Genomic DNA, 20628 nt, shown 5'->3' with positions numbered 1-20628 from the left:
TGTCAGACACTTACTGGACTGGGCAGTTCTGGCTTCAATCGTCGGGGTGTAGACTCCTACCCCCAGCTCTGAGCGGGCACCCAGACGGAACTTATACAACGTGTCTGGTTTGAGACCTTCCACAGCATACGAGGAGGTTGGGTCAAACTCCACCTTTTGCTGGTAAATAAAGAAAACCACAAATTATTTAGTGTAGCTGGAGGATACAGAAAAGCTGGTGTTCAGATTCCATTGCCAAAGGAATAGGCAGCCACATCACCCATTCTGGCCTCACAGAAAGTCACATCCATGCTGCAGTCCTGCAGGACTCCAAGGCATGGAGCTTCCTGTGTGAAATATAAATGACTCAGCAAGGAAGCAGACTTCTCTGAAAGCCAGGACACACTACCTGGTGTTTAGACCAAACTGCCGGACAGTTTTGTCAGAATGCTGGGTCTAGCTGTACAGTTCAGATGAGGGGCACAATACACGAGTTTGCTTCCTCCCAACAGACTGTGTCTGCCTGTCCTGGAGTAGTCAGCATCACTAAAACACCTGAACAGTGCTGGTAAAGGACTTGTTTTGCTGCCAGTTCATTTGAACAGCACTTACTTCTGGCAGCTCTCATGCCACTATAAACACAGGAGGAGAAGAGGATCAGGGGACACTTGTGATGCTGCCATGGCACAGTCCTCACTGTGCTGCCCTGCAGCCAGCACTACTTTTGATAAATTTAGAGCCGCACTTCTTTTAGGGACCTGAAAACAAGTGTGGAAGAGTTTCCTCGGCCACCTTCAATCTGCTCCTTAGATGTCAGCAGTCATGGGGCTGCAGACACATTATGGAGGCCATTTCAGAGGCCTGGAAGATCTACTGACCTGTACAACTCTACAAGGGCAGCAGCAATAAGGATGCTTCAAGGATGGTGTTGTGGTATTCTGGAGACTTTCCAGTCCCAAACCACTCACTAGCTGCTTTGTTGGGCATCAACAAGCACTACTGAGGTCACTTACACAGAAGCCAGGCAGAGATTGCCATACTCCTATCATATACCCATGAGACAGAAGAAACTTGGAGAAGAAACAGCCCTGTTAACACCTCAGCTGAAGCTGCTGAATTGTGGTGTCCCGCCCCAAGCGCTGCTGACCCGGAGGCAGGATCCTCACCTGAGTGCCATCCTCCCCTTCCCAGAACAGCAGCTCATATTTGGTAATGCGTTCCTGAGAGGCAGGCAGCCACGTCAACAGGATGCGGGTGTCAGACTCTGCTTCTGCCTGGAAGTCAGCTGGCTGGGCAGGAACTGGGGACCAAACAACCACATGGTTAGTGCCAGGAGGCAGATGCAAGGAAAGAGCTGCATGGCTTTGCAGTCTGTGTTTCGCCTGTGAGAATTCTCTTTCATTCCTTCTGGACCCTCCCTTCTTCCCTCTCCCCCACGCTGTGCTCTTGGAACAACCCAGGCAACAAGCAAACACCCTGGGACCCAGGCAGGTGACCATGGGAAATGTGCTCACTTGCAGCCTGTGACTGCATCACAGCTTCCAGATGTGTACTCACACACCAGAAGAGCCCAGCACAGTTGTATTGGTTCATTCCCAGGACTTCATGTCACATTTCTAGCCACAGAGAAACTGTGGGATCTGTTACTTGTACAGAAATGGATACCAGGATATCCCAGGATACCAGCTTACCCCAGGATAAGCTGACAGTTTAAATCTGATCACTGTGGGGTGGGAATGCCACTCTGATATAAAAACATTCAAGCACCAAGTTCAGCTATGGTGCCTGGTGCAGATGAGACACACAGCTGAGCTGCACACCACCAGGGTGGGCACAGAGCTGCAGCATTTCACTCCATACGTACCCCCTTGCTGCGTTTTGACCTGGATGATATCCGAGGGGGGCCCATCGCCCACTGAGGTAAAGGCCAGGACACGGATGCTGTACGTGGTCCCTGTGATGAGGCTGCCCACAGTGGTGAGGTGGCTGTCATCAGTATTGTGTTTCTGCCACATGCTCAAAGGCAGATGCGGGTCGGTGGTATAGTAAACGCGGTACCCTCTGATCTGTCCATTTGGCTCCTCTGGCTGCTCCCACTGGACCAGCATGGTGCTGGCACTCAGCATTCGTGCCTGGACTTTGAGGGGTGGACTTGAAGGAGCTTGCTCTCCTGTACGAGCCTCAACCAGCTCACTGGGGGGTCCTCTGCCAATGTTATTGACTGCGATGACCCGGAACTCATACTCTGAGAAGGGACTGAGCCCACCTATGCTGTAGCGCGTTGTTGCCACACCATCCACCTCCTGGAACTGACCCTCCAGGGACTTGGGCTTGTACTGGATGACGTAATATGAAATGGGGTCGGAGTTGCCCGAATCCCAGGTGAGGGTCACGCTGGTAGCTGTCGTTTCAGTCACTAATGGCTCTGTTGGAGGTTTTGGCAGTGCTGCAATTGGAAGGCAGAGAGGTGTGATTTAAATAATTCAGTCAGCTCGAACCCTGCAATGTGCATGGGGATAAAAACAGAGCTGCCACCTCCCATTAACATTCTTCTTTAAAAGGCAGAAATCATTTCATACTCTAGAACATGTATTTTTATATTACCATATATTGCTTGAAGTGGTTCTTAATGGAAGGATAAACAGAGCAATCATGTTATTAGATGTGCTTGACGCACTTACCAGCAGCAGGCTAAATAAAGGTAATTCAACAGGGATGCAGGAAGGTTTCTGTCATGGGGGTTCAGCTGGCAGTGGGAAGGTGCTTGCTGGGCTGGGTTGGTCCCAGAAGCCAGGTGTACAGCAGATTTACAAAGGGATACAGTAAAGCAATCAGAGCACCACAGGTAATCTCCTGCTTCCAGAGAGACCATAGGGAGTTCATGGACAGCACTGTTAGATGGGTTGATGGGGGAATGCCTTGTAAGTACATGCAGGAGGGATACAGCCAGAAAAATTACCAACATTCACATCCACTATTTCACTGGGAGGTGTGTCAAGCTGCAATCAGACAATAAACTGTTACACAAGAACTCTGTGACATCGACATCGCTGAAGTGTTCATGAGGATGCAACGACTGCAAGCAAACATATCCAATTTGCCATTTACCAAAAGAACAAAGAAAGAGAATGAGTGCATGTGAGAGAGATTTGCAGTGTACACAAACACTTTAAGGCAATGACGGATTTAAAGTCTACAGCAACTTTAAACCTCCTACAACCACTCTAGTTAAAGTCATTAGTGACTTGTAATGCAGCTGTGCTTGACAAGGAACCCAAATTAAGATACTCAAGTACTTCATTCTTTGGCAGAGCCATTGGATTTCCAGTTTCCACATGGTTCAGCTGAGAAGGGCATGCTCCTTAGCACAGGAGCATGCCTGCTCCAGGTGCCAGGAACTTTTCCAGTGCTAATGTAATGTTAACACTGAAAAAATCGTTGAGGGCTGAACTGGTATGGGAGGGATGGGTGTTCAACCCACAACCAGACACCACACCACTACCCATGCAGGACTTAGGGAGGACAAATGCATCCCATCCAATAATATGGCCTGAAGCAATACATTTCCTAGAACAACCAAGAAGTTGGCTGCCTCCCTCAGGCTTTCAAGGACAGATGACATTAATCCACCCTTTCCTTTGGAGAGCTGCAAGCTTGACTCTTGCCAGCTAACAGGGTGTGGAGCCTGCATGTGAGTAAAGGGCAGGTCTGGTACCTTTGATGCAATTACTGCTATCAGCTCCATGTCATCTTGCTTCTCCTGTATGCCCTGCAAACCATTTACCTTCCAGCAAGCACAGAAGCAACACGGGTCAAAGGAGTTAGAGATGGAGGCAATAACATATCCAGAGTGCAAGTGCAGAAAAGACAGGCAGAAAAATAAGGGGGAAGGCAAAATTCTAGAGGAGCTGAGAGAACTGCTCCCTGTCCTGGGGGCCTCTGCAGTCCTGAGGAAGCAGTGAGCATCACCTCAGCCAAAGAGGGAGCAAGGCAGAGTCATCCCAGGTACAAAGAGATAAATACTGGGAACCACCAGTGCAATGGTGCACTTTCTATCTCCTCCCTCCACATCCAAATGACCTCCCAATTATGCCCCTTTCATCTGTACACACCTGGGTATGTGCTATAACCCAGGCAACCCCTGTGCTCTTAGGAGAATGGGGGCTTGAAAAGGTACTGACTAACGGGCACTGTGAGTAAAGGGAGCAATGAATGGCTAAGGTTAAAAATATCCTCTGACTAGAGCCAGGGAAAAGAGAGTTTGCTGCTAATCTCCAGGTCAGAAAGGGCTAACAGTCAATTCTGTGATGTGCTCAAGCAGGGATTTGGTGCTAAAGGTAGCTACAGTGTAAAGGGGCCTGCAAGAACAGACTCAGAATATCTTGTATCTGTGGAAATCTGAGCTACAAATCAACTGCAGGAAGAGAAAGAAAGGGACAGTGTGGACCTGCTTGGACCCAGATGGGAAAGGCAGAACACATACTTCAGTCTTCTGTTAGGTAGCTGTTTGGGTGGGCTGCTGATGATCAGCAATAATGTCTTCTTTGGGGCAAAGCTACCTGTGAAATGGCAGCAGGAAGCATGCTTTAAGGGCAGCAATAAAAGAGACAGGGAAAGAGGCAGAGCAATAAGGTAAAAATAAAAATTGACAGAGGAATATACAACAATATTAAAGTTAATATGTATAGCTCCTCCCCCTGCAGAGGAGGAGGGTGATGCTCACTCTGATGAAGCTCACAGACACTTCCCACTGTGGGGAATATCCTTCTTGTTCTGCCCTTACTGCAAGAAGACACTTCTGTGCAAACAGATCTCTGACTGCAGACATACACAGACCCCTGTCCCAGAGCAGCTGGTGGCCTGCTGTTTTGTTGATCCTGTTGCTTCATGGAACAAGCCAGATATTACTGGGATGAGCACGGACTCAGTGGTGGCATATCAGGAACCTTGCCTGACACAAGCTGGTTTCCCATCATGCCACAACCAGTGAGAGGGGAAATGACCTCCAAAGCAAATACTATGCTGGGGGAAGGAAAAAAAAAAACCCAAAACTAAAGCTGTGGGCTCAGGAATCTGCCTTGCAAGGTGGAAAACTCACGAGTCAAATGACTGTGCCCAAAACCACTTCAAAACCAACTAGGCGTACCACAAAGAATAATTTCTTACCTTTGACAGTGATCTGGGCTGTTGCTTCTATCATACCGAGGGAGGAGATGGCTACACAGGTGTAGTTGGCAGACTGCATGATGTTATTCAGCTCCAGGACATTCCTACCGACGGGCATCTCATCCTCTTTGGTCAGCTCCTCCACACCAGCCATCCACTTCACATAAGGCATCGGAGCACCTACTGCCACGCATGTGAGGTTCACGCTCCCCCCAGGCATCACCTCATGGTTGCTCGGAGGGATAGAGAATCGTGGAGCAACACGCCGCACTGCAACAAGGAGGAGACAGCTAGTAGGGTCACAGAACCAAGGGAGAGCTCTCAGTTGCACTGCCAGGGTTATGTGAGGGGGGTTCAACATTTCTGAAACCTGTCTATCCCTCGGGACAGATAAAATGAAGTGCAAAAGCTGTTCACTGCTTTGTCAAATTGCACACACTTTGCTTTCCTTCCTTAGCCACTGGCATCTTATTAGAAGAACTCATTAAGGGATGGCTCAATCCATTCCCTCCAAACATAGCCTTTTGAAATCATATTACTAACATGAAACATTCCTCCATTTAAATTACATTACTCTAATTAGAGAGCATGCACAAATGCCAGTCACATACTCCCTCTATGCAGGGCCCACTGAAGCTCTGAAAAATGGAATTACCTGTTCAATTTATTAGCTCTAGAGTAAAGCAACTCAGCCCCTAAACCTCACAAGGTTTGGGCAGGAGCATCAAGAACAGTTTCTTTCTGATTTAGCACACATGTGCTGCTAAATAAAATATAATTCCTTTCAAAATGTAACTCAGGTTCTACCTTGGCTCAGAAAAAAAAGACACTAGAGCTACATGACATTGTCAGGGTCTGAACAGATCACCTTGCTGGGCAGGAGAGAACTAATCCTGGCAGATGTGAGATCATATCCATTCTGACAGAAGAGAGCTGTGCTGACAGAACCCTCCCCACCTTTGTGGCAGCACTTTGGGAGATGTATTCCTCCTTATTTCATTGCACAGCTTCTCTTCATATCAATCCCTTGCTGGGCATTTCATTCAAGACTTATTTGTAAGCAACTCTCAGCTACAATAAAGCTCTAAAGCTGCCTGCCATATGCATTCCCGTCAGGAAAATGACACTGAGAAACGAGGCCCCTTCTCCAGGGTTAGTGTTATGGGCCTATTTAAGCAAGGGTTGAGAAACAACTGTGCTCGATAAATCTTTGTCTCCTCTGGGCAAACTCATTTTAGTCTGTAGTTAAAAAGGGAAACTACTCGAACGTGTCTGGCCCAGCAGCCTTGCTGTCCTCTAGCCTCCTCCACCAGAAAGACAACCCCAGAAAGGAGAGGTTCATGACTGACCACCTCCCGAGGAGCCTCTCCCTGCCAATTTATGCTCCTCCATCGGTGCGCTGGGCTGGTGGAGCAGCAAACAGCCACAGTGCTGGGGGACAGTGGAAACTGGGCAGGAGCCTGAGTGGTGCTAGCTTACAACAGGCTGCAGGCATGACTGGTCCCACGGGCACCAGGGGTCCTGGTGGACACGGCTCTACTGACCTGGCTCCTGCTACCATAGCCTGGATCCTGCTCTGTCTCTGCAAACAGCAGAGCTGCTGACAGCCCAGAGAGCCGCAGAGGTGTCAGCTCTGCTTGCCAAGCTGACTCTTCTCAAATCAAATTTCACTAGTGCTCTCTTTGATGATTCATCCCCAAACCAACAGGCTTTCAGAAATAGACTGAACACAGAAGCCCCCACGCTAGCATGTACAAGAGAGCTATGATTTCGTGACAAATTAGACAATACTGTCAACAGCGTGTGTGTACTACATATCATCTCAATGACAAAACAGGGCTTACTAGCTCCTTACCCACCAGGCGAAGTATAACTTGCTTTATTTTTGTTTTTTTAATGTCTGAATCCAAAGTCTTGCTGGTTGTTTCTTTTAATCAATTATTAAGTCTTAAATCAATAGTTACATGAGCAATCATCAGTGAGGCGCTACCTGACTGATGGGGCAGCACTCCCCAGATGAGACAGAACTGAAAGTGTACTCAAGTGCTACACAGTCATAAGAATACAAGGTTAACCTGATGGACATGGCAATGGTTTCATATGATGGTGTGTATTTCCAACCAAAGCATCCCAGAAGCATTTGTTAAGAGTCAGGTTTTGTTTCCCAATGAATATGGTGTTGAATTATTTCAGGTAGAAGCTGTTAAAATTCTGTCCCCATCCAAGAACCAAACCCACCCACCCACATTGTATTCAAATAAAAAAGAGCAAAAACTTGAGGATAAAGCCATTGATATGCACAGAGCACTCACACACATGCACCAGGCAAACAGGCTGGCAGGCACTGGAGGCCACTACAGGGTAAGAGAGAAAGCAGTCTGAGGGCAGAAGAGGGAAGATGCACAGCTCCTGAGGTGCAACTCACGTACAGGGATATGAGAACATGAGACAGGAGGACTAGAGGCCATGCAGGAAGGTCAAAGCCCAGCATGCACAGTTCTGACTCCCAGCCCTGTGAGACCAGAGGTAGCACAACCTGCTGCAGAGTCCCCCGCACCCCGCACTGTGCCCCCATGTCAAGCACTGCCTTCAGGGTGCTCCTGGGGCCTCAATGAGCCCCAGCAGTGCTGTGTCCCCTTGATGTGTCCTGCAGAGGCAGTGCCTGTGGGTGCTGCTGCTGCCTCTCTCCCGGGAAGTTGGCAGCCACCCACCCCCTACTCCCCTGAGGGCAGCGCAGGGAGATGCTCTTCAAAGGGACTGTGGGCTCCCTCGAGAGTGACTTGCAGGGTGAGGGAAGGGCTGAGCCCCTTCAGAAGTGGCTTTCCCTGTCCTACCCACAGGGGAGCAGTGGAGGTGGCTGATGTGTTTGTGTGCCTCGGGAAAGGATGAATGGCAAGGAAAACTCTTCAGCAGATCAAACCATACAAGAGGGAGGCCAGGCTGGAGTGCCACTGACCTTGGCACAGCCTGAGGCCTGGTAGGAAGCTGTGCGGGGCCTTGGCTCTCAAGCCTGGCAACAAATGAGTGGTTAAATAGACCTCTGTGGTGTGTTTTTGTGACCCAGAATGGCTGAGTTGGCCTCCCCTTGTTAGCACACCAGCAGAGCTGCTAAAAATGGATGCCACGTGTAGGGTTCAGCTCTCAACATGGCAAGTGGGAGGGGGTCAGGGCAATGCTTTTGGTGAGAGATCTGGCCAGACGATACTCTGGCAGGAGGGTGTGCAGGGGATGGGCTGGGCTCCGTCAGCCTCTCAGCCTCTTGGGGGATAATTGGCAGCTTCTCGTCCCAGTCAGTACAGGGGGAGAAGGGGAGATGCTGTCAGTTAGCATTATGAGATCTGGCAGAGCTCTCACAGCAGCTTGCAGAGCACCATCAACACATTCCTCAGGCTCAAGCCAGAGATTTAAGTTGCCTGCTTTTCTAGCATAAGAATCTAGTAATAATTTAAATCAGTATAACTCCTCAAAAAGCAGCATTCTTGCAATTTCTGTTCAATTTACAAGTCAAATCACATCAGCTAGCACAGCCCATGATGTGTGCTACCTTAAGTGCTCCAGAAATTTTTGTTGTTCTTCATTTATTGCAGCAATGAAATTTATCTTTTTATTAAAATTTTCGTGAAAAGAATTTGCAATATATTTTTTTAATCTTCTTTTTTGGATAAAGATCAGAGGGGATGGTTTGGAGGTTTTGCAAGAACAGCACAGGGAAAATTGCTTTGAATATTAAAATTATTTCAGTGGACAATAGTATAATTCAGGGGTTTAGTTAAACCAGCAGACTGTCAAAAATGAGATTCATTGTCATTCATCCCAAAAATAGGCTTCATAAGGGCTCTGTGCTGCTCCACTCCTCAGCACGCCTTCCTGTAGAGAAAATTCCCAGGGAAGTGAAGTGAAACCCTGGAGTGGTGAGCAGGGCAGTGCAATCTGAGCCCCTGTTATGGATCCCACAGGACAGGGAGAAAGGACAGTGTGGAGTCTGGTTCCCTGTTCACTGAGAGGACCATGGGGAGGAAGAAGGGGAGCAGGCAACACAATAGCCACAAAGGTTGAGACTGAGAGACATTAATAACTCAACATACATTAACATGCACATTCCTTGCCTTGAGAGCAAAGAGCATGAATCAATTGCCCTGCTCCTTTCACCATAGGAGTGGCTGTTTCCTAACATCTCAGGTTCCCCCTAAGGGTGACGTTACCCCTTTGCAGAAACAGCTCTCCTACCCCCCCCCCCCCCCCCCCGCTGCTGTCTGCAGGAATTGTAAGCTCTGGGCATGAGTGCTCTGGGCTCACAGGCTAGTGCTATTAGCCCCTCTCTCACATGCTGAGATGCTGCTGGCATACAGCAAGACTCTGGTGGAAACACAACAGTGCCAGGAGGACTGCCCATGCTTCCAAATCTGTGTGGTGCTGCTAGAGAAGGGGAAACCAAATTGCTTCTCCCTGCTGCCTGGCTTGGCCACAGTACAGCTGAGCAAATGACAATGCTAACACCCCTCCCTTTAGCTTGCAGAGATGCAGGGATCCCTACTTGCCTACTCTTGCTCCTAGGTTTCTTTCCCACATGGCACCTAACTCTGGGCTTCATCCTCCCCCTCCTGCCACTCCCACCGCAGGCTCGCTGAGTGCTGCCCCGTGGTGATGAAGATGTCTGTGCTCTGCACACACCTCTCCTTTCTGAGGCCAATCCTGCTGCTCTGATTCTGCACCACTGTCCTGACAACCTCTCCCCTTTGCTCTTCTCTCCACAAAGAACAGCAGTGTGAAGTCCCACCTGCTCTCAAGGAGGAACAGACCTGCCTGGGCTGTGCTGCTTCTCCCTGGCCCTCAGCACAGCAAAGGAAACTTCAGAAGGCTCTGCTCTAACCTCCTGACTGAGAGAAGAAGTAGAGAGTGATGCAAGAGCACATCTTTAAAAAGGTGACACTGTCCCAAACTCCCGCCTTCCTCGGGAACCACCTCCTCAGAGTCAGGAAGGAATGAATGTAGGAGATACCCTCAAACATGACCATCGGTCTGCATGGTTTACTCATCTGTAGACACTTTTCATCTCTCCCTAGTGCTATCATTTTAAGGAAGGGCTTCAAATGGAAAGGCAGTTGCTGGAATGTCACAATCTATTGACAGAATCAACAGCAGGAGAGGAAAAATTGGAACAACAAAAAAAATGCATTTACAGTCTAATCTTGTGCTCAAACAATGCTGTACTATTTATGCTCCCAATGCATCCTTGAGTGCTGACATTTTATAGACAATTTCCAAAACAGGGCCTTGCCATTTTTGGATTATATTTCAGCTATAACTTTTAGGTCTAATTATTTGCGCTGACAACCACATATAAAAGAGGATACATCATTACAGTGGTGCAGCACTGGAGACACATCAGCATTCAGCATACTGACATACTAATAGCAAAGTAAGGGAGAGCAAGATTGTGGAGCTATGCAATTTGCATTCAGTCTCTAAAATTTCTCTGATGAAAATAACACAACATTAAGGAGGGGAATAAGAGAAAAGATCCACTGTATCAAGATAAAATAACTCGTTAATAAATAACCTTGTAGCAGTCACAAAGCAGTAATTAAATGCATGGGTGAACAGTACACAGTTTTAAGTAAAGCTGGAAAAATGTAAGATGTAATTATCAGTGCCAAACATGGCAAATCCCAATGGAAAATTTAGAAACTAATTTCTGGCTTCACATTAAATATTTGTGTACGTGGGTATTTTTGGTGGGGTAGGAAGGAGGGGTCAACACAAAGACTGACAAATTATCTGCTCCTGTTGGCTTATATCCATTCTCAGCTGCCTCCCCTCAGCTAAACCATGCGGCTAAAACATTTAAGTGCCCTGTCAAAGGTTTATTCTCCAGAGGTGCCTGAGCCACCACAGCAGTGCTCCAAATTCACTGAAATCTGTGAGGCTTTGGGCCTTGGCTTTAATTCAGTCTCTTTTGTTCCTTGTTCTCATTTTTCATCATTGTCTTGGGCTCAGGTAATTTTATCCTACGAAATCTATTTTTAGAGGATAAACAAGGGCCCCAAACCTCAGTACAATCTAAATGAGAGCACGTTCCAGGGAGTGAAAAGGAGCAAAGTCAGTGTACTGGAACAACTGCTATGACAACTTGTTAAAACTTGTTCCAGTGATGATTATAAGATCAACTCATGCAGCTGCCTGACGGCATGTGTGAGGAGAGCCAGGGTCTCCTCCCCACATCATCTGGATGCAGCGTTGGGCTGGAGAGCCACCGTGAGCATCTCTCTCCTCCAGTGTGTCTGGAGGGACAGATGGGCATGGTACCTGCTATGTGAAGGACTTCTGCCAAAAGCACTGGCTTTCCTCAGCACAAAATCATGAGTGCCTCAAGCTATGTCTGAAGCTAGATTTAATTTGAAAGCTGGGCTTGCCTTTTACTACTGTCCTTTATTCACCTCTGGGTATCTGAGGGCAGCAGGACAGCACAGGGCAAAGCACAGATCAGGCTTTGCTGAGTGGCTATGAGCACCTGTGTACTTTGCCACAGGCCTTCCTGAGCCATCCTAGGAATGGCTTTGGGCCACTGCCAGTGCTCCCTGCCCTCCTGCCAGCAAGAGAAGCTACCTAAGCACAAGGGTATTGCATCTCTCAGCCAGCTGCCCTTGCTACCCTGTGGCAAGGGATGGCAGCATGCTGGGCTCTTATCTAGCTCAAATGAAAATTAGGTTTCTTGCCTCTAGAGAAAGTTAAAACTTCTAAAGCTACAGGAAAAGCTGAGGAGCCCACTCTCCCTCGCAGCCTGCAATAGAATGGAGATCATTCTAATCTCTGCTTTCAAAGACTGCTCTTGATCTCTGGCCAGAAAGCAGCAGCAGTTCAGAGGTATTAGAATGGCACCTAGCACAGGTAATGGATTAGAGGAGGACCCCACATACAGGCGCATGCACTTCTTCCCACCCTACCTTTTAACAAAACCACCCTGGCTGATATTTACATGCAAAATATATTCTGTGCATTCTATATGTCAAGCAACACAGACATGCAAGCAAAGTATCAATGCCATCACCAGTCACAGCAAACAGTAAGCAGATTTCATCAGGCACACTGTGGCCGTGCCTGGAAGGGAGCCAGAGTCTGCAGGCCCCCCTCCCCTTTGGGGAATGGCTCTCCTTTCCCTACTGCAAAAGTCCCATCTGACGTGGTGTACTGTAGATGGATAAGAAGTGAAAAGGACCAACCTTCTCGCTGATCTGAGAGATGAAAGTTTGTTTTGTTTGATGGCAGAGTGCGATGAAGATGAGGAGGGAATAAAAAAAGACAAGGAAAAACACAGAGAGTAAAAACAGGCCAAGCTTCATCTGTCCGCACACCACTGAAACGACAAGACAAGACTACAGAGGTCAGCCATGACTTCCCACCACACACACACACACACCACTCCATGTTGTGGACATGAGTACACCACACTCACACTGCTCTGGCTTGGGGCAGGGATGGCTCCATGGCTTTCCTGACCTGCTCATTGCTCCTCGAGGCAGGGCGGAGGGGAAGGCACATCCCACACATACTCACATGGAGGATACTTCAGGGGTGGCCCCACGCTGGGCCAGATGCTGGGAGCACAGACAGGTTTACATGAGCAAAACACTCACACAGAGAGCAAGAGACTCCAGCCAGCACACAGACCCATGTGCTCCCACACACCCACTCCAGCTATAAAGATGATGGCAAAGGCACATTAAACTCATTGACCACACACTGGGAAGAGTATATACATAGATCCGAATTTTATCAAGTATGGAAGAAATGTTCCAAGTGGTGAATGGAAAAATCTTCTACCATGAAGAGCTGCTTCCCCTCTCCAAACAAAGAGCTAAATGCAGCAGAGAGGTATTAGGCAAGTGACAGACATGCGCAGGTCTCAGATGGTCTCAGTTTCAGGAGACCCTTACTGGTACACTGTGCTGTGAGTGAAAGATGTACAAGAAATCAGAAGGACAAAAACACCCAGAGAGAAATGAGCAGGTCCCAGTTTTTGTTCCTGCAGGAGAGACAGTAGAAGGTTAGTTGCATTTTCCTTATAGACAAAGGAGATCTTATTTCTCTAGCAGGAGTGACCTCACTCCAGCTACAGATCTGTGGTGTATCAGCTGTAATTGAACCCTCGCTGAGAGAATACAGAAGTGGATTTGATAGTTAAAGACTGCTTATGAGTCACATTTTTGATGGGGGAAGTAGAAGGCAGGGGGAGGAATTTGCTTTCCAGCAGAAACACTGCAAATTAGAGAACAGCATGTGGCATTATACAGTGCAAGAGTACAGTCAGCCATTTCCAGGGATCAGAGGACAGGATCTTAACCAACACCGACATGGTACAGATCAGGCAACAAACTGCCAACAACAGCTACAACAGTGGCCTAGGAAGTGTAATTGAGCTTGTAGGAGAACAGCAAAACAGTTATTTATTTCTTCAATTGAACTGGTACCAGGGACCAGAATCAGCCAGCCCAGAGCTTAAGCCCATAAGTGAGGGCCACGTGCATCAAGAACCCCCATCAACCCCAAAGCAGGCTAAGGCCCAGTTTTCCTCTGGCCTGCTTCAGACAGAGGATTAACCTCTGGGTCCACAGAACACTGAATTAAGGTTCATTTAATCATTTGAGACCTTATGATAGGAGGGAACCTCTTTATTGCTGCTCCTAAGATACCACTTTATTTCCTAATCTAATGGAGTACATCACATCTGCATGGCCTCAGCAAACAGCAGAGGGCTTCACCTTCTGCCCAGCTCCTCTCAACAGAAAGGGATTTTTTTCCTGCCTTTGCCCAGGAAGGACAGTGCTTCTGGCAAACCAGGCATACCTGTGAATGGCTGCCCTTCCGGAAAGCAGCATTGACATCACAATAGGACAACACAAATTCCAAGTGCTGCAAGTGTGGACGAACCTGCTGCACCTGCTGGGACTGTGTGACTGGATGGCAAGAAGATGGTGAAGGATGACTGGGAGACGATGCTGAAACAGCTATGGGAACACCCATCCCTGATGATGAAGTGCTTAAGAGCCTGCCCAGGTCCTTGGAAAGTACTGACAGCTCCCAGACACCACAAGGGGACTTGCCAAGGTGTCATCTGGTGTGCCCACAGGCAGGGAGAGTGGTGCTGCTGCAGCTGGAAATGGCCAGGAATTCTGTTTTGGGGAGCCCAGCACGAATTGCACTGCATCAGGGTATGTGGACAGGAGTAGGCTGACAGTGGCTTTCCCCACGTGTTGACACTTCAGATTAGAGCTGGGAAGGTGAGGAGACACATGTGAAACACACTAATTCAAACAGATTACTTTCTGGTTTGTCAAACAGGAACAGGTTTGGGGCCTGCTATGTGTCGCTAATTGCTGGATTATCTCTTAATCTCTTATTGTATTACTGGCTTATGGAGAATAAAGACCAATAGCAGGCTATTTTGGAGCAGCTGTAAGGCAAGAGGGAACACCTCTTGCAGAAATTTCTCTCCCTTTTCCCTTTACTTATTGCTTAAACAGCTGCTGCTTTATCTGAGAAAAGCTGATGAATGATAAACTAGAAGTTTTGTCTCTTTACAGATCCCATTCTCATGCTCCCTTATCTCCAGTTCTCTATCCGTGTCAGTTCAAAGCTAAGAAGCACATTTGCCAACAGGGTTTCTGCTTTTTTACAAAGAAATGACTCTGAGCAGTGACAGCAAGTAACATCTGCAACCCCACTCCCCCCCAGAGGATTTAAGGCTGGGGTTACCCAGTGTATCCCCTGTGCAGAACACACATGCTAGTGTGTTCCCATGAACCTCATCTGCCTGGTAGCTAACTTAAACATGAAAGTCTATGTGCAAGAAAGGCAAGTCAAGTCACAGCAGAAATGCCACCAGATAGCAAACTCCAGAAAGTAAAAAAGGGGCTCCTTTTGAAATCCAAGTTGAAACAGCAAAGAAGAAAAGAGTGATGCTGTATCAGAGATGTGTCTGCCAGCCCTGACTGTCAGATGGCTCCAGCACTCTGTAGGCAGAAATTCCCATGCTGATTGAATTGCCTTTTACCCTGATACAGACATTCTCATCTTATGCAGCAGCAGCAATAGCCTAACAACAGCAGCTCGTTGCAGAAAGAATTAATTTGAGCTTACAGGAGGCTCTCTTGTCATGCGTTCTTGGGCATTAGCTCCCTGAAACAAGGCAGGGGGCTGTGGCCAGGATACGAATGCACAGATCTGAGAGTTTAGATCACTAGCTTAAACAAAGAAACACATTTCTAAAGCTTTTCAGAATGCAAAGCCAATACTTTCCTGAAAGCAACAAGAAAGTTCATTATCCCAATTGGCTCTGCAGTTCTGCTGGGAACTGCCAGCATCTGTCCTGTGCTGAAAAACCTCTGGTGCTACACAAGGCATTAATATAAAGGTAAACCCAGACGCTTTGGAATCCAAAAGAGAGGTTAACAAAAACCCAGAGGGCAATGAACCTGTGCCTGCTTATCTCCAAAAGCACATCTTGTGTCTCAAGGACTCCACATAAATCAAATTTTATCCTTTATAGCTTTTAGCAGTACAGAGGAATAAAAGGACAGATTGTCTTTTTTACACCAGATTACATGAGAATAAGACAACCTCCCATTATATGTGATAAACAATTTTCTCATCACACGGTGATGGGTATATTCCATCCTAGAGAAACAGACAGGATGCTCAGGGCAACCAACCACCCTTTTCCATTCATAGTGCACACACATGCATGCATGAATTCAATTAAGGGCAGAACCTTTGCACAAGTGGATATAGAAGGGAAGGAAATGGACATTTAGTCAGCACAGATACACAAGCCTAGCTGTTCCACAGACATCTATGCAGGTCATGTGAGGAGGAGGGGAAAATAGGTTTCCAAGCCCATTTCTGTGTTGCATTATCATGCAGTGAGCCACCAGCCATCCTCCTTCTATTTTCCACAAAGGTCATTTTACAAATAATCATACTTGAGAGCCTTGCATCACACTTTTACTGTCACAGGACTTTGCAAGGAATAAAATGGTGAAGCTTATTTAGTAGAAGCCTAAAAAGCACATCAGTCTTTAGATGGAATGTGCTAGCAGAAGGACAAAAAAACTAATATTTATTAAACTGTGACATTATAATCATTATGGCATAGCAAAATGCTCACAGAAACACTGATGGTGAATACACTTCAGCCCATGAGAAAACAAGCAAAAATATTCATAGTAGTATATGGGGAAAACTTGGCAGAAGCCTGTGTGTTCCTCTCTGGCTCTGAAGCCAGACAGCTCCAGTGTGAGGAGACACAGTTGCAGCATCACCAGCCACAGTGCTGACTGAGCAGCAGACATCTGCTGGTACCCAGTGCTGCTCATCTCTGGCCATGCCACAGGCTGCCCTCGCCCCAGGCTGGCTTACAACTAACAAAGGTGCATCTGCCCAAACTACAATGGCTCTGACTTTGGCTATAGCAGTAGCTTCAACATAGAGCAGTACTCGGGGACAGAGGAAATTAAGTTAAAAATACTGAAATCCCATAAAAAGGAGTACACTTTCTTCATCAAAGGGTCATTGCTTTGTGATGCATTACTGTACTCCAGCATTATTTTGAGTTCAGGGCTGCACAGAGCGTACACAGGGAGCTCATGGCCCTTCAGACCCGTAGACCTCCCCAGCCATGCACCAGCTGCTGAGAGGCAGTTACTCTCTGGCCTCTATAGCAGCTGGGATTTGCTTCTTCTGATGGGCCAGGGCAGATGATCTACCCGAAGCAGCAGTCTGGGTCATCTGGTCTGATTCAACTGCCTGTGTTACCTTGTCATCCAGGCATCTCCCTCTCAAGTCTCTCCAGACTCTGCTTGTCTGTAATCACTGTCAGGCCCTCAAGCACCAACAGTGCCCCTCTCTGGTCAAGTAATTTCAACCCCATCAGCCCTGACCAGAGGGAGGTTTAATGGACCACACTACCAGAAATGTGCATATAGCTGGGATGTAAACAAATGTATTCTGTTATTTAGCCATTTTTCAGACATCTCCAGTTGCTGGCTCTTTGACCACCATCCTCAACTTTTACTCTTCTTCAGGCAATACTCTTGAGCTTTGACTGCTCTTGCTATTTTAGCTGTTTTAATATTACATAAGCAGAAAAATGTCCTTTTTAAAGGCTTCAAGTTTTGTTGCTCCAGGCCCATGTCAGTCATTCAGAAGTATTATTATTTACACAAGGACTCTACTGCAGTAAGCATAATATAGCTGCAGGTAGCATTTTGGTGAGATCCCTCTGTGTCTGAACCCAAGCTACTGCCAAATCCTCAAGTATAAAACCCTGCGGTGGCCAAAGAACCACTCCTAGGGACAGACCCACAATCCTAAATTCATTTTTGGTGATGGCTTATTAGTGGAACTTGGCAAATAAAACTTCAGACTCCAAGCAAGCTTCCCTGCTGCCAGATGAAACACTAGCCTGGCTTTTCAAAAAGCAAATCCAGAGAGCATGGATTTTTTTGCAGTAACACAGTTTTTATTTACTGCAGTCTGATTTACTAGTTTGAGGACAGAGAAGACAATTCAGTTTTAAATAATCTTCCTTTAAAATCAGCTGTGCAGATGCCTTATCTGCAGTACACATAGCATTTTGGGTGAGGGAACTACTGCACTTGCCCCACTGGACCATGCATTGATGGCCTGAAAAGCAGCACTTAAGAACTGAAAACCAGGCAATAGACTTCTCATTTGATGAGAATTATGCAGACAGTGCTCCAGTAAGTACTATTCTAACAGCATCTGCATTGCTCACTGCTGTAAGCAGCACTGGGGAACACACCTAGTGAACTCAGTAGTGTATTAATAAGGATATTCTTATAAACAGTCTTCCTGCTCATCTGCTTCACTGAAAAAATAATGGTACATGCAGAGAAAAAGAAAGGCAGAGAAAGCCTGTCACATATATGGGAACAGTCAAATAAGGGGAGGGAAGATGAGGGGAGCACCACACAGGCCACCACCTTCAAAAGCATCTTGCAGAACAAAGCTTATGGCTGAAAATGCTCCTCTTTGTGCAGATGTCCCTGAAGCTGTAGGCAAATGAAGAGTGAAATGTGTTCATAAAAAAACAACAGCATAGGTCAATCATTGCAATTATACTATCCTCCCAGTGAGCACAAAGAAATTACACCACCTATGTTTTTTCCCACATCAGGTTGAATCTGCCCTCTCAAATCATTTTCTTACATGTGTTGAATCAACTTCTTGGATTTTTTGCTGCTAAATTAGACAGTAAACTCTCTGGATTACAGCAATCACATCTTCCATACGTTTCTATTCCCTTCTCTTCTCCCTGCAGTACCATCAAAACCCAAATCTAATCATGGTTAGGATGTAATGTTGTACATGCAACCATGAGTGTTCCTTAATGTTGGTAATGACAACGTCCAGACCAGCATTTGAAAGCATGCTTGTGCTGAAAGAGAAGAACAGGAATATGATGCAGTGCTCCCTTCCAAGTCCCTGCAAAGCCCCAGATAGCCAGCTTTCTCTGGCATGCTCCTCATTCTTGCTTTCACTCTGTTTTTTCTCCTCTAATGGTCTGGATGTTTTCTGCAGCCCTCTGTGCATGGAGGGCTGAGGAGCAGCAGTGGGAGGCAGCCAGCTCCCATCCCAGCACTGGTCCCGAGCTTCATCCCGCCTCTGCAGCAGCAGACAGATAGACCCGTCAGTCCAGAAGCAGAAGTCTTATGAGGGTTGCTTTCCAGCACACTTAGCAAGATGAAAATACTGGCTTCAAGGAAAATGCATCCATTTTCCTTTACAAATCCCTGGTGTGGAAATGTTTTAACTTTTAATGAAGTCCATCTGTACCGAAGTACTGGCTCTAAAGGATTTGGAGACAAGACAGTGGCGTAGCCTACCCCTTCCTCCTCCTGTTCTTTCATTGATATAGGAAGCCCTAAACAGTGCCTGGATACTCCTCCTCAGCAGCCAGTATCTTCCTTTGTTAGTATGAAAAGTATGATAAAGAAGCTAATGAGCCTGTGCTTTCTCTAGCACACTCACAAAGGATTACCTGGGAGGCTAGGAAAGGGGAGAACATGATCAAAAACATAAACCCCCAGAGTCTAGAGACAAACAAACATTTGAACTATTAAAAAAACAATAGGCTGTAAATGAGAGCAGGCACAAGCAGTCCTGAGAAGTACCAGGGTGGAAATTAGTACTGCTGCTCAGTACTCAGCCATGTGGCTGGCTTCTTGGGTGCACACCACAATGAGGTCAATCATTATGAAACCACCATGCAGTGGTGGTACAGCTGACACACTTAATTTCCACTGTAATTTAGCATTAATTAATGTCATCTCTAGCAAAGATACAGGCACTCTCTGAAGACCCTACTGGAAGTCACTGATCCATCTAATGAGAACACTGTAGGACTATCACAAGAAGAAAAAGCAGAGATTCTTTTATTCTGCATCCCAGACTTGAAAAAGTAATATATTTTCATTTTTTTTCATTGCCTGTATTGTTCTTGGTGTCAATAACTTTTTGAAGTCATTAACTAATATTGTAACAGTGAGATTTTTTTTTTATAACATCTGCTACCAGAAACTGTAAGCACAAATACCAGCTAGGACAGTATGCACAGTGAATTTCATCTGATAATAATTTATGGACCATCCTGTCTTAAATATACAGCAAATCTTTATCAGGATCACACAGGTTGGAGACTGACATTGTAAAGATTATGTGCAGTAAAAGGCTTGTTTCAAAAACTTATGTGTAAGAAAATGATGGTTATCAGCAAAGCCTATGTCTAAGAACATGCTTTCTTTGGTGAAGGCCAGGATCTTCTCACATGCGCAGACCATCGCCTAAACAGGGCAGCTGAACCTTGCTGAGCAGCAAGCCAAGTGCAAAATTCAGTACAATCCTTAGTCCTACGGGTTTCACTTTCTGAATAAAGTGTTCATTAGAAAGAAATTGGAAAGTTGTTAAATAGAGGTTTTTCTACCTCTTGGAGTTCCTGTGCCTTTTTTCAGCCACACCTCGATGGAAAACAGGACACTGAGAGTCTGAGCATGCCACAGGAAGCAAAAGCATCCCAAATACTGTACCAAAACTGCTGGGCATCCACACAAACCTATGCAACAACAGCCAGTCTGGTAACTAGGATCCTTTCCCTCAAGAGCACAAAGTGACAATCTGGGATAAGTTTTAGTACAGCTTGCCTGAAAAATGAACTTGAAAGAATACAGGGAGTTTAAAATCATCCATAATTACACTATGAGAGTGAAATGAGTGATTCCTCTGCATAGATACAGCTTCATCTTCTGAATATGCTTAATTGGATACTTCAGTCTTCCAAAGACTCTTTTAATCCAAATTATGCTGCAAAATAAAAAAGCAGTCCCCCAGAATAAGCAAAGAGAACAATGCCAGAAGCCACCTCTAGAAGGAAACACACAACATGTGAAGACTTAATCATTCTCATGT

The 20628-nt window shown here is 46.5% G+C and overlaps 1 protein-coding gene across 5 annotated transcripts in view; it reads right to left on the bottom strand.

Annotated features, from left to right (window-relative positions):
• PTPRF (protein tyrosine phosphatase receptor type F) overlaps positions 1-20628 on the bottom strand; it is a 381207-nt gene that overhangs the window by 70223 nt on the left and 290356 nt on the right. For all 5 annotated transcript variants that reach the window (XM_030454976.1, XM_030454978.1, XM_030454981.1 and 2 more), the window contains 4 exons: positions 5146-5415; positions 1844-2425; positions 1146-1279; positions 15-159 (listed from right to left, as the gene is read on the bottom strand). In XM_030454976.1, the coding sequence (XP_030310836.1) occupies positions 15-159; positions 1146-1279; positions 1844-2425; positions 5146-5415 (1131 nt within the window). The remainder of the gene's footprint in view (positions 1-14; positions 160-1145; positions 1280-1843; positions 2426-5145; positions 5416-20628) is intronic.

This window comes from Calypte anna, chromosome 8, assembly GCF_003957555.1.
Source record: "Calypte anna isolate BGI_N300 chromosome 8, bCalAnn1_v1.p, whole genome shotgun sequence".
Lineage (NCBI taxonomy): Eukaryota > Metazoa > Chordata > Aves > Apodiformes > Trochilidae > Calypte > Calypte anna.
This window is presented reverse-complemented; position numbering and strand designations above follow the sequence as displayed.